Raw genomic sequence first — 12,915 nt, 5'->3', positions numbered from 1 at the left:
AAGCAAACCTATGTGTTGGTCCTATTCAGGATAAACATTTTTTACGTATAGACATAAGTGACATACTGAAACTGAATGAGACTTTTGATTTGTTCAGTGCTAATAAAAGCATACCCTGCAGGGCATTCGGCAGTCTTCATGTCTTCACACTCATCCTGTAGCCATGAACTGTCTCCTGAAAACAAACAAACAAAAAAAAACAAAACAATCAAAGGACAGACAGACTAACACACTCCAATTAACACTGAGTGGCTCTGGGTAAAATTGTTAACATATTGTAGTACAAGGTGTCAAATTCAAGACCCAGGGGCCAGATCTGGCCCGCCACATCATTTTATGTGGCCAGCGAGAGCAAATCAAACATGTCTACTTCCATGATGCTTGCTTAAATCTCTACCAACATTTAAAATTCTCATATGGGATAAATAATAGAGATAGTGTAAGCATTTTCCTCTTATCAAAACCCTTATTACAATAACTTAGTTGAATAAACCATCTTGACTATTTTATATGGTTTAAGTCATAACGGCCTTCCAAGGGAAACGGTAATTAAAATGTGGCTCAGGACAAAAATGAGTTTGACACCCCGGTGTAGTTGGTAAATCAATTCTAAAACAGAAAAAGTGTTTCTATAGTTATTCAGTTTTGACATCAGGAAAAGTATCGTAAAAAGTCTTAAAATACAACCTCAGATTAAAACTATATATATGACAAAATGCAAAATGCTATAGCTGGTGTACAGATTTTTACAATACAATCGAAAAGGCATACAATATAAATTATGGGCAAGTGGTGTTACATGATGCATATTTGATACTTGAAAAACACACATAATAGTACACTGACGTGGAAGTTTGTCGCTCGATCAAGATATTTTGCTTTGTATTTTGAGCCCAAATGTGAATCATAAGCGAGATTCAGATATGCCATTCAATTGCTTCCAGAGTTCCATAGTCCACAAAGCCCAAATGGACTCCGTCTTCAACTTCACAGCATCACCAATTACCCGTGGCCACCAACGGGTTTGGGGATTGATGCCACGATAGTCACTTGATCAACACTGAACCGCGGTTTAGTGCATCAGCACAAACAAGACTCGTCCACTCTCCAAAAAGGGAAGTGAGGCTAGCCTCACCTCCACTGGCATAAATCCCAATGTACAGAGACCGGGCTGGGGGGCAATAAGTAAAACCACAACTGCTTTGCACCTCTCATGGTGGGCAAAATGGAAGACAGTCCAACCCCTCTCAAGAGGACTGATACGAGAGCCCAAGCTGTGTGTGGAGGGAAGCCGAACTATATCTAGTCGGAGATTTCTCAAACTTGCACACCAGTTCAGGCTCCTTCCCTGCCAAAGAGATGTTATTCCGCATCCCTAAAGCCAGCTTCCATAGTCAGAGATTGGACCGCCACAGTCGATTGCCTCATGCCACCACCCAGGTCACCTTGCACCTGACCCCATTGGCCTTTCACACAGGTAGTGAGCCCATAGGAATGGGGACCCACGTTGTGTCTTTGGGCTGTGCCCAGACACCAGGCGCTCACCACCGAGCTCCTTTAATCCTGGCACCAGAAAGGGGAACCCGGTGACCCATATTCTGGCAAGGGAAACTGAGATCCATATTTATTGCTCGTCAATGGACGACTGTGAACTGTCCTTTGTCTGGTCCCTCATCAAGGACCTATTTGGCTTGGGTGACCCGGCGAGGGGCTTGAAGCACCAGACAACTTAGGATCATTGTGACACGCAAATCCCTCCACCACAATATGGGGCCAGCTCAGGGGGGGTTTCTTTTAATGTTTTATTTATGGCTCACGAGTTCTGTCAGAATAAATAAATCATAAAACTTAAAACGGTGTGATTCCTTCTTTCACCACACAGAGGCAGTAACATTCTAATGTTTTCTGGCCCTTCATCTCGATGCAAAAACCCTTCAACTCCTTTCAGCGATGGCAACTGCAAAGAAAAAGAGAAACGTCGCCAGAGACAGCCGCCGCTTTGAGGAGCACTGGGAATCACAACACCGCTTCACTGAAAGTTGAGGCAATTGTCTTTGTCTAATTTGTAAAGAGACGGTTGCCTTGTTTAAAACCAAATACATATGACAAGACAAAACATGCTACTGACTGCAATGAAAAAGTGAAGCATCCTCAAGTTGCACTGGTGTCACAACAGGATTCTTCATGCAGGCCTTTGGGTAAAAGGAAAATAGTACCAAAGGCATAGAGTTTTATATTTCTTTTATTTAATTTATATTTATCCAAGTAATTGAGAACTGATTTTCATTTGCTATGGTGACCTGGCTGTCGACACCAGAGTAAAAAAAAAACAAACAAAAAAACCCCGCAAAAACGTAATTACACTGTATAATATGACATAGTGACATATTTACATGGTACATTATATTACATCACAACAAATGTTAAATAAAAGGGTGATACCTAGCTCAAAACAGGTGCAGCACTGAAGTACAATTTCCCCCACTAACACTTCAGCCATCCGTTTGGGGATGAATGAGGTGACTTTTATTATTTGTTGCAGAAAGTTTCAGTCGGGGCAGAAATTGAAAAGATCGACCAAAAGCGTAGAGCTGGGAATGGGAATGAAGAGGTTGACAGTTTTATAAACTAGGAGTGTGGGTGGATGTAAGGAAGGTGAGTAGAGAGAGAACATAGGGAGCGTGTTATAGAATATTGCAGTCGTGTGTGTGTGTGTGTGTGTGTGTGTGTGTGTGTATATATATATATATATATATATATATATATATATATATGTGTGTGTACACATTATGCTTTTACAGTGTGCGTGCACAGTTATGCTATCAGTTTGTACTGTGTAAAGAATTACATCGGACTGAAATAAACTATATAATTTATGGCATTACCTGTATACACAAAATTGTTCATATTTTTTTACCTTTGCAGCGTGTCTTGTAGTTGGTGCAGCAGTCTCCTCGGGCTAGACAGTCATTTGAGCAGTGGCAGGAATGGTTTTCATTTCGTATCTCCCCACAACGATCTTTACTGCACTCATAGCCACCATCTGCTTGTAATAAAAAGAGACTACTCATCAAAAGACTAATACTGATGTACTGCCTAGATACATGCATCACTACTGCTAGACAGTAGGTGGGACTAGGCATTATTACATTGCTAAACAGTCATCACTTTTATGGACAACCCCGAGATGGAGAGTTTTTAAAAAAGAAAGAAAAAAAACCCAATAATCTTCACAGATGGATTACAGGATGGAGCAATATTTAAATAACGTGTATATTTATTGTATTTGTCTACTGTTAATTTTAATGTTTACCAATCTTTGCAATGCCCCAAGGAAGGAAAGGAGGGGAAATGTGATTTGAATATAAAACATATGTCTTAACAAACGAGCAGAACTTGATTTTTAGTAACAATGTAGCTGATTTCAAAACATGCAAAAGAAAATTGTTTTACTGAAGTTGGAACCTTTTGAAAAATGTTTAATGAAGAAGAGTCTGAACTCCTGCACGGCAGAATGAAGACATGTTGGCATACCACAGTGAGTCACATTAAGTGACAGTTTTCATTTATTTTTAGCTTAGTCTGTTTCGCAAACATAATTAACACAACTTTAAAACCGTATGACTGTGGAAAAATACAATTGAGTTAACAGAGTCACGCTCTCTGAAATATGCTTTAATATATCAGCTTGCTCGTGGCAGGTTCACTTCCTATAATAGTATTTTCCTAGCGTAATCCAAAAGATCCTGATGACTGTATGTGGTGTTTCCAAGCGAAAATACACTCAAGGACAACAAAATCAGCCGCTGTGACAGTGACTAATTGGCCATGATGCCTGCTGGAGTGATGAGGCGTTCCGGGCATATCTCACTGGCAAGAGGCCAGTGGAATGCGCCCGGAAGAGTTGGAAGAAGAGACCAGGCAGAGAGGGAAGTACTGGCGACCCTGCTAAAACTGCTGCACCCAACCCAGGAGAAGCGACAGAAAATGGGTGGATGGACGGATGGATGGAGGGTCAACTGTTTTCATATGACATGATCTATTATGATCTGCCCATTACACGTGTCACTAACAGTCAACAGAACAGCTGTTTTGCGCCTGTGTGACACAGGCTGATCGAAGTAACATCACGCAATTCATTAAGATGTAGTTGATTTGTCAATGGAGTAAAGTAGATGTGATTTTTATTTTTTTATTTTTATTTTTTTTATACTTTACAATGTTATTCAGGCAATAGCTCAATATCATCAAGTTACAAATAGTTTAAAACATGCTCTCCCATCCTAAATGAGCTCTGGCAGGAAGCCACCGTTTTCAAGTGCATAAACGTCGATGTCACAATGCTTTTACGTCAAAACAGAGTGCGCAGACTGGACATAGCCTGGCTATTCCAATTGAACAATTTACATGTCTGTTCGGTTCACAATAAAAGTAATATAATATACCACACCCGTGAATCAGAGTGACAGTCCATTTAGATTCGGCCTGTTTATTTTGATTGAGGTGTTTACATGGAGCATTTTCATTCTGTTTCATTCTGATCAGAACACAAGGTTCCATCTGAACCCAGTTTCTAGGTGGCAAACACTGCGGTTGTAAAATACAAATCAAAATCAATTATAGCTGATCACAAAATGTGCATGGATTGCAAAATATAGGCCACTCGCCAACATGGCGAACGTGAGAAATATTTAGCTCTCCCCTTCCCATTTTAGCTTGTCATAGGTGAGGTGGCGAACGGGTAAATGTGTCAAGAATTTGAGTCTTGAGGCAAGTACTGAAGTCATGAAACCTCAGTAACCTCAACCAAGTCATGAGCATGGGCAATGACAGTGTGTAATAATTAGTCTTGCAGTGATGCCGTCATTGTAGAAAGCTCATTTGGGAACTCCCACAAGTGTGATTCACACATAACTAGATTAGGGGCCTGCATTTGGATGCTCAACATGAGTTTTTTCCCCCTTATTTTAGCTGTTTAAAACGTCACGTACAATCTTTACTGCCAACGAAAAAAACTGTGAAACAAGCATTCAGTCCTGGCAAACCAAGTTGTGTTTTATATATATATATATATATATACACACACACTACATATACCTGTATATATTTATTTATTTATACACACACACACACACACACACACAACACACACACACACACACACACACACACACACACACAAATGTTAAAGTACATTTGAAATGTTCCATTATACACACACAAAAAAAAAGTGTTAATTTTCATTACAAAGGAATAAAAACCACAAAACAACTGCAGGAATGAGATTACAGTTATTTATACAATGCACAGGGTACAGGTGAGTGCCTCAAGTAATCAACCGGTACCGGTAATCAATTTAGAATTACGACAACTAGCATGATAATTTTTTTAAAAAAGGGTTAAATGCCATGTCAATATTCAGTCTACTAATTATACATTTGGGCAGGAAATGACAAGAATCATTCATTACCTGTTTTGAGGCAGAGACGGTCAAAGTCAGAGCAACAGCTATTGTAGGTCTTACAAAGATTGTCACAACGACAGTTTGGTGGTTCCATCTCAACCAGCTCAAAACACCTGTTTCTGCAGGAACTAGATGTTGCTACATATTGAGATGTAGAATGCGCTGTAAAAACAACAACAAAGCAAAAAGGGAAAGGTTCAGAAAAGTGTCTGTCTGGAAAATGACTTTTGTCTTTTTTGATTGCTGCATCATAATTGTTGGTGTTTTGATGCAACACTGAGTGCAAGTCCCACATTTTATCTTTGCCATTAAAAGCACATTTTTAAGAATTTGAAAATTTAAAGGATACCTCCGACGGCCCATTCTGATGTATTAATGGGGAAACGGAGCCATATTGTAAAATTTGACAAATATCTGGTGTTGCCATCTTTGTGTCTGTTCTTGTATTTCTCAAAACAGTACGCAGGTGTTCTTCTAACCATCAATCCATCCATTTTCTGACGCGCTCATCCTTTTGGTCTAAATTTAAATTCATTCGCTTGTAGTATGAGCTGCGAGCTAGTGCTGAGCTAACCTGCTAAACTTCCTTCGTCAGCCGCTGTGATGGCGTAGGGCAGGGGTGCCCAACCTTTTTCAACCGAAGATCTACTTTTCAAGCAACCAACCTCCCGCTGTCCACCCGTTACCGCACGTGCACGCATACACACACGCACGCGCAACCATGGAGATGCGCGCATATGCATGCACATATACATGCCATGATTAGCAACAGCCATAACAGCCCCTAACATGTGAAGTGTGTATTCTGCCCATGTTTGGACATGCTGCATAACTTTCCCATGCCAGCAAGGGAACGCGCAGACCCGGCTTCTTCTCCTCATGCCTGCAAGTTAACCTTTTTACCCGAGAAACATCTCCAACTTCAAAGTGACATTCGGAGGGACACTGGATGTGAAACCAAGACAAAGTTATCAGGCGGCCCAGAGCTAATAACATATATCTTTCTGATTAAACTGGTCATTTTGGTCTCCGTTCCTCTACTGATGTGGGGATTGGCATCAGGCTTCGTTAAGACTATTTCCTGTTGTAATTTGTTTGACAGTGCTTGTGCTTTGCGCAAGATAGATTTTGATGAGATTTTGACGCAGATGATTTCGTGATCACAATATTAATTGTGATCAAGAGAGGGATTGTTAAGGTATTATTTCTCTCTGTTACTTGGATTTGAAAGAAACAAAGAATGTAGAATGTTGTTGGAGGTATTTCCTGCTCACTGTGTTTACAATCACCTTCAGTGCCCCTCGACCCCCACCAATTTTAGGGCCCCCCTCCATAGGACATGTTTAACATCAAAAGAGGAACTGTTATCTCAAGTATCTGTGTTCCTGCCATCACACCAAATGGTGGGTAGTGGTGGTCTGGTCTCACCTCACCATTCCCAACTTCTTCCAGCCACACGGGGTCAGATGACATGTTACTTTCTTTGTTTCTGGGATTTGCATGGAGGCGCAACTCCCTGCCTCTCATTATCATATTGTCTCTATGTAATCTCATGACCGTGTTTCTTCTGGGCTTCCTGACTGAAATCTGAAACCCTCAGGAGCCCGAATCGATTCATAAACTGCAGAAAAATAAATTAAACCCTTCGAAGGAACTGCTCATTGACTCCAGCCTGTATTTGGATAACCAACATCCTCATCATCCGAAATTAACGAACACGCGGAGGAAGAGAAAGGCCGCTCTTCCCCCCAACACTAGTTTGTGAGTTTGTGGAAAGGAAATCGCTGCCTACCTTAGATGGTAGATGGGATGCACTTTTGCAGCATGTTAAGTGCAGAAACTATCGTACGTACGTGTACCGTTTTAAAATGCTTCTCCTGGTGCTCCAGATTCCCATTCTTTGCGAGTGAAGAGAATTTTGACAGGACGTCAGAAAAATGAGAAGCTGGATTAAGTTAAAAAGTGTAACTTTTTCATGTTACTTTATGCTATTTTCTCTACAGAATAGAAAACCAAAATGTCAAAGACTATAGCGGTTCTCCGTAAAACCAAGGATGTCCAAAATAAATCATTGCAATGTTATTGATCACTGTTACATCTGTTAGTGTGCATCTCTCGACAAACACCAATTTGATACGTAGGATGCAAAAATGGCTTGATTTCAAAGTTGTCAGGACTGTAAGATATCTCCCCAATAAAGATGGTTTGATACAAATCACGATATATTTTTAAGTGGAACTATTCGATTTGGTTCAATTCAATACACCTGGATCGTCTTAATTAAAAAAAAAAAAAAATCCAATTCAAACTGGTTTTCATTACACCTCTAGTAAACACAAGGAATATGCTCCAAGTAGCATTGTACTGCCCTCTCAATGTGTTGTCAACAAGATGGTCATCCATGAACCAGGAAAGATGAACAATCTTGCCCCTTTCATAACTTTCACATGTTAACAACGATGAATAAGCTTGAAACTATTGCAAAAAGGTGAATAAAAGAAAAGAAAACAAAGACACCATTAAGACACATCACATGGAATTCCATTCTAAATGTAGCAACAGCGCTGATGTCCGACCGGCCCTTCGCGCTTCTAACCACATGAGCATTTTATTTGCAAACATCATTCAATGTAATTGAACGTCATTCAAACAACAAACTAGCATACAAAGATTACGTCATATCGTTACAGTTACTGTATTCTAAAGGCACCACATGAACCGATGAAAACATAAGAAAACACCGCACCACCAATAGCCATGCCATCAGTGGTTACGAAGAACTGACATACTAAGCACCGACGGAAGCGGATTTTCGTCCATCCCCGAATTGTCATGAACCGAGTCAGTACCGACAGACTCCTGTTTTGCTTTGTCTCGTGTGTGTTTGTTCACAGGGGTGAATAATAACACTTTGCTATAAGCAATAATTGCTATAAGCAATAAGGAGTCCAAATCATACATGGCTCAAATATTTATTGAATAATCATTTAATATTCATTGAAAGTTGAACATTTATTGAAAGTTGAACACACATTGAGTATTCACTCAAAGTTGAATATTCATTTAGTATTATTCATTCAAAGTTGAATATTAATTCAGTATTCATTGAATATTTATTGCAAATCTGTAGGTCTGGGATACTTGACTCCTTGTTGCTGCAAGACAAAAAGAATTACATCCCTGCAACTTTTCTATGATTTAGAGAACGCGAGAAATTACATTCCATGAAAAAAATGTTAAGGTCATGTGATCCACAAGGTCAAATTCAAGGTAAAATTATTAGTCAAAATGTAAAGTGAAAACATTTTTCCACACTCTTCTAAATTATTTGAGATTTAGATTCCTTGTTAAATTCCCTTTCCAACAGCAGATATTTTGTGAAGACTGACCGAGTAGTCCCTGAGGTATAAGGGTCCAAAGGAAGGTGGCCACATCCCTTTTTGCCGAACATATTAAAATTCGGTGGGCCGTACTTCCCCATCCCCTGCTGCGGCTGACCTAAAATTCGAGATTTTGTGTTGCACCCTGACTATTAACAAGTACAGCAAGTTTAATTGAAATCAAAATCTGCTTGATTGAACCCAGTGGGTGATTTGTCAAATTGTTGCTGCGGTGAGATCTGCTTCTTCTTTCTGACAGTGTACACATAAATAAGTGGGTGCTGAGGGGAGGAAAAAAAAAAAGCCTACTGCATTTTTTTGAACTGAGGTTCAGCCCTTATCACTTGTCAGTCTGGTGACCTGGGGAGCCTACTCTCGGTTCCCATTCTGCAAGTCTGCTCTCTCACGAAGAAGACGGATAGTCCTAAAATTGTTGTGCGAACTGTAATTTAGTAATGAAGGAAGCATCATTAAAATAATGATAATGGAGTGGATGGATTGACGATGACGGATTTTGTCTGCTTCAAATAATGACTGACGATAACGGACGGGTGGCCCAGTGGCTGGTGAATGATGGACCAGCAAAATTTACTCACACACCCACCCCTGGGAAACAATATCCAAGCACGAGCTGCTGACTGGTTTAGAACATGGGCTGCATTCAGAAATTAACGGGAGAAAATGTTTGTCTCTACGAACACACACACTCTCATAGTGCACAAACTCTAGTGATGGGTATGACAGTTACTTTGAACGATATCATTAGAATCAGTTCATCATAAAGAATCGTTCAATGATTCATTCACCAAAACAACCCCAACACCCCACACACCCTCCCCTCGGGAAGGACGGAGAAACTAAAAAAATGTGCTCACCCTGATGTTGCAGTTTTAATTACGACATTTGTAATATTATTATTCCTATCAAAAACATTGCAGCTGTGACGTACGAACGAGAATGGCATGACAGCATGTTCACTCACTGAATCGTTCGCGAACGGGAAGTTCCCTCATCGACTCATTTGTGACCGCCAACAGTATGGTAGTATGTTCAAGTAAATTCCGCCTCATCTGACACTGTCTGCTGATTGGTTGTTTGTAAAAGTTGATGACATGCACGTGGCTTAGTTCAAATGACCTGAGAAAAGAACGGATCACTTCAGAAAGTAATCCGTTCACACTCACCTTCACTGAAAAGATTAGTTAATTTTGAACAGAACACTCAGAATTAACTTTTGAACGCTCACTGGATTTATTTACAGTACAGACAAACTAACTAGCATCTGTTCCACACACACATATTACATTTTAGAGTCATATGTTTGTTTAGTCCATCCAAAAACATTGAAAAGCAATTTATTTGTCTTTGTTAGCTGTCCATGAAATTTTTGTGCTCCTGTGCTACGTTCGCTTATATCCTGTGCATCTCCTGGGGGCTCATTCCATGGTCCATATTACCCAGTGGCACCCCTGTTAATAAGTATAGAAAATAGTTGGATGGACATGAAGTGTACTTGCTCTGTTGGTAGTGTTGGTATTGCAAATACCAACTTGAATGTTAGTCAATATCAAATTAGAAAAGAAACTGGTGGTAGGCTATCAATCACCATTTTCTTCTCAGTCATTGCTTTTATCACACTGACAAAAAAACTAAACAAGTTCTGCATTCTTTTGGAATATTCTGTAAATTTGGTGTGGTGACAAGTATATGTGCTACGAAATGTTTTTTTATGAAATTTTATTCCTCAGGACCTAACTTGTCCTAATATATGCTGACTAAAAAACAATGAAAGGGCTGTTCTAACAAGACATACTCACGGTCTGCTCTTCCAGTGGCCGTGGCGTTTGCCCCTGAGCGTTTAAGTCGGTCGAACACAAAACCCCATGACATATCAGTGAGTAGTACCCAGAGAATCCACGCAAACTGAAAAATAGTGACACAGCAGTTTAATTGCCAGCATTTAATATTTTTCCAAATTTCAGATTAAACCGCGAACATCAACAAACTAAACAAAAACTCCAACCAGTGTCATTCTTTCATCTTAGTCGTTTCTGTTATTACTGACATTTTGCAGTTCTACGTGTCCACCCGCTTTAACAATGAAGTATTTGACAGGCGAATATTGCACTTTCGTAGAAATTATCCCCCCGCAGTTTCTTTTCAACCATAAACATAAATACATGAAAAGTGAATTCCCGTTAGGTTCATTTTATGCAAATGTAAGTCATTTCGAGCACACGACGTTAGTCAATTGCACGAACACATTCCAAATTTTCATCAACATGTTGACTCTTACCGTCAGCCGAAACATCGCGTTCGGGTTCAAAATAACTCCGTTACTGTAAGATACAGTATCCCAACAACTAACATATATAAATGAAGATGAGATTCAGATCGTTCCGAGGATAATAATAGTACATTAGTCTCGTTTAATTTTTGGATTGAAGCAATTTATTTATTTATCCATTTTAACATATATACTTGGGATCGCAAGTCCTGGTTTCAAAGGAAATAGATTCGTGAAGAGGCGGAGCTTTTATACAGCTTCATCTCCTTACCTTTTCCCCGTCTTCGATTCTTTACAAAGTCCTCTGTATCTTTCATTCCCGCATCCAATGTAATTCTGCCTTGAGGCTGGCTAAACCACCCAAATGGAAATTGCGGTGATAATACACTTTCTATGCTGGTCTACCAAGTTTCTTTTAATGAAGTTGACCCAGCAGAATGGATGATAGACACATTTGCCTATACGGTATCTGGAGTCATCAACCTTTTTCAAAGTGAGAGCTACTTCTTCAGGGTGAATTGTAATTTGCATTAACTGAGTTTTGTTGTATATATCATATAAATATATACCATACTTATACCAGTTGCATATATGCTTATATATATATATAAAAATAAAAATCTATATTTATAGATCCGCGACCCGACCCCGGATAAGCGGTGGAAAATGGATGGATGGATGGATGGATGGATTTATATTGCCCTTATATTGAACTGTGTACAGCTCTCTTCTGAAACATTTATTTTTGTGCATGCAAACTCTGTTTTTTTCTTCTTTTTATCCCCCAATTGTGCTGCTGTAGACTGTAAATTTCCCCAGTGTGGGACAAATAAAGGATATTTTATCTTATCTTAAAAAAAAGGGGTGGGGGGGGGTACCGAATTATGAAGGGCTACCAGTTTCATGCACACTTGTGAAATAACTACTGGTAGTTTGCTTCAATCAGGGGCGGAGCTACAGGGTGGCCATGGGTGGCCCTTGTCACCACTCTGTGCCCCATGGACACCAAAATACCAACATCTTGAGATCTAATTTGTATGACATTTTCACATGAATTCACTTAAAATAGCGCATAAATAAAGACTAAATATACAATTTATATGAATGCAATCACAAAAAAAAATCTGTTTTAAGTAAAGGAAATGCAATTCTTCTAGTCAATATCGATCAAAATCATTACTTTCACACCATAACAAGCAAACGAGATGACAGAGAAGTGATTGTTTCAGAAGATTTTCAGGAAATAAAATGCACACATTGCTGTCCTGCAGATATGCTCATAATACAAGCAGAAACAAATTTAAGTAAAAAAGCAACATTTAGAATTGGGAAGGATTAAGGGACTTTTGTGTCATTGTGATTTTAGACATGAATGAATGAGTTATTGATGCTCGTTTGCAAACTGTTGTCAGACGTCTATGACCACTCGAAATGGCTGTTAGCTAGCAAATCAGTGAGACAGAAGTACACTATACAAGTCTACACAAAAGCAAAGCCACCTCAAAGAAAATGACATCCATCCATCCATGATCGGAGCCGCTTATCCTCATGAGGGTCACAGGCGTGCTGGAGCCTATCCCAGCTGTCTAGCCGCATCTAGTGAAATTTAACTCGGCAAAAAATGAAGTTTTTTTTTTACTTTGATTTGTTCCTGCTTGTCTGAGAGTGTGATGGGCATTGTTCTGGATATGTTTGAGTAATAGTTCATGAAACCCTGACTGTGGATGGGTGCTATGATAAAGTATGACTGATGCACGCACAGCCACCCCTCACTGACGTGTTGT

At 39.6% G+C, this 12,915-nt stretch overlaps 1 protein-coding gene across 4 annotated transcripts in view; it reads right to left on the bottom strand.

Annotated features, from left to right (window-relative positions):
- enpp2 (ectonucleotide pyrophosphatase/phosphodiesterase 2) overlaps positions 1 to 11,377 on the bottom strand; it is a 32,644-nt gene extending 21,267 nt beyond the window's left edge. For 3 of the 4 annotated variants that reach the window (XM_019880098.1, XM_019880099.1, XM_019880100.1), the window contains exons 1-5: positions 11,141 to 11,376; positions 10,662 to 10,767; positions 5,471 to 5,626; positions 2,918 to 3,043; positions 115 to 175 (exon numbers count right to left, since the gene is read on the bottom strand). In XM_019880098.1, coding sequence (XP_019735657.1) covers positions 115 to 175; positions 2,918 to 3,043; positions 5,471 to 5,626; positions 10,662 to 10,767; positions 11,141 to 11,155 — 464 coding nt within the window. In that variant the 5' untranslated portion in view covers positions 11,156 to 11,376. Of the gene's footprint in view, positions 1 to 114; positions 176 to 2,917; positions 3,044 to 5,470; positions 5,627 to 10,661; positions 10,768 to 11,140 lie in introns of all 4 variants that reach the window. The other variant, XM_019880101.1, reaches the window with a different exon arrangement.
- Positions 11,378 to 12,915: the final 1,538 nt, after the last annotated feature.

This window comes from Hippocampus comes, unplaced genomic scaffold, assembly GCF_001891065.2.
Source record: "Hippocampus comes isolate QL1 unplaced genomic scaffold, H_comes_QL1_v1.1 scaffold135, whole genome shotgun sequence".
Classification (NCBI taxonomy): Eukaryota; Metazoa; Chordata; class Actinopteri; order Syngnathiformes; family Syngnathidae; genus Hippocampus; species Hippocampus comes.
This window is presented reverse-complemented; position numbering and strand designations above follow the sequence as displayed.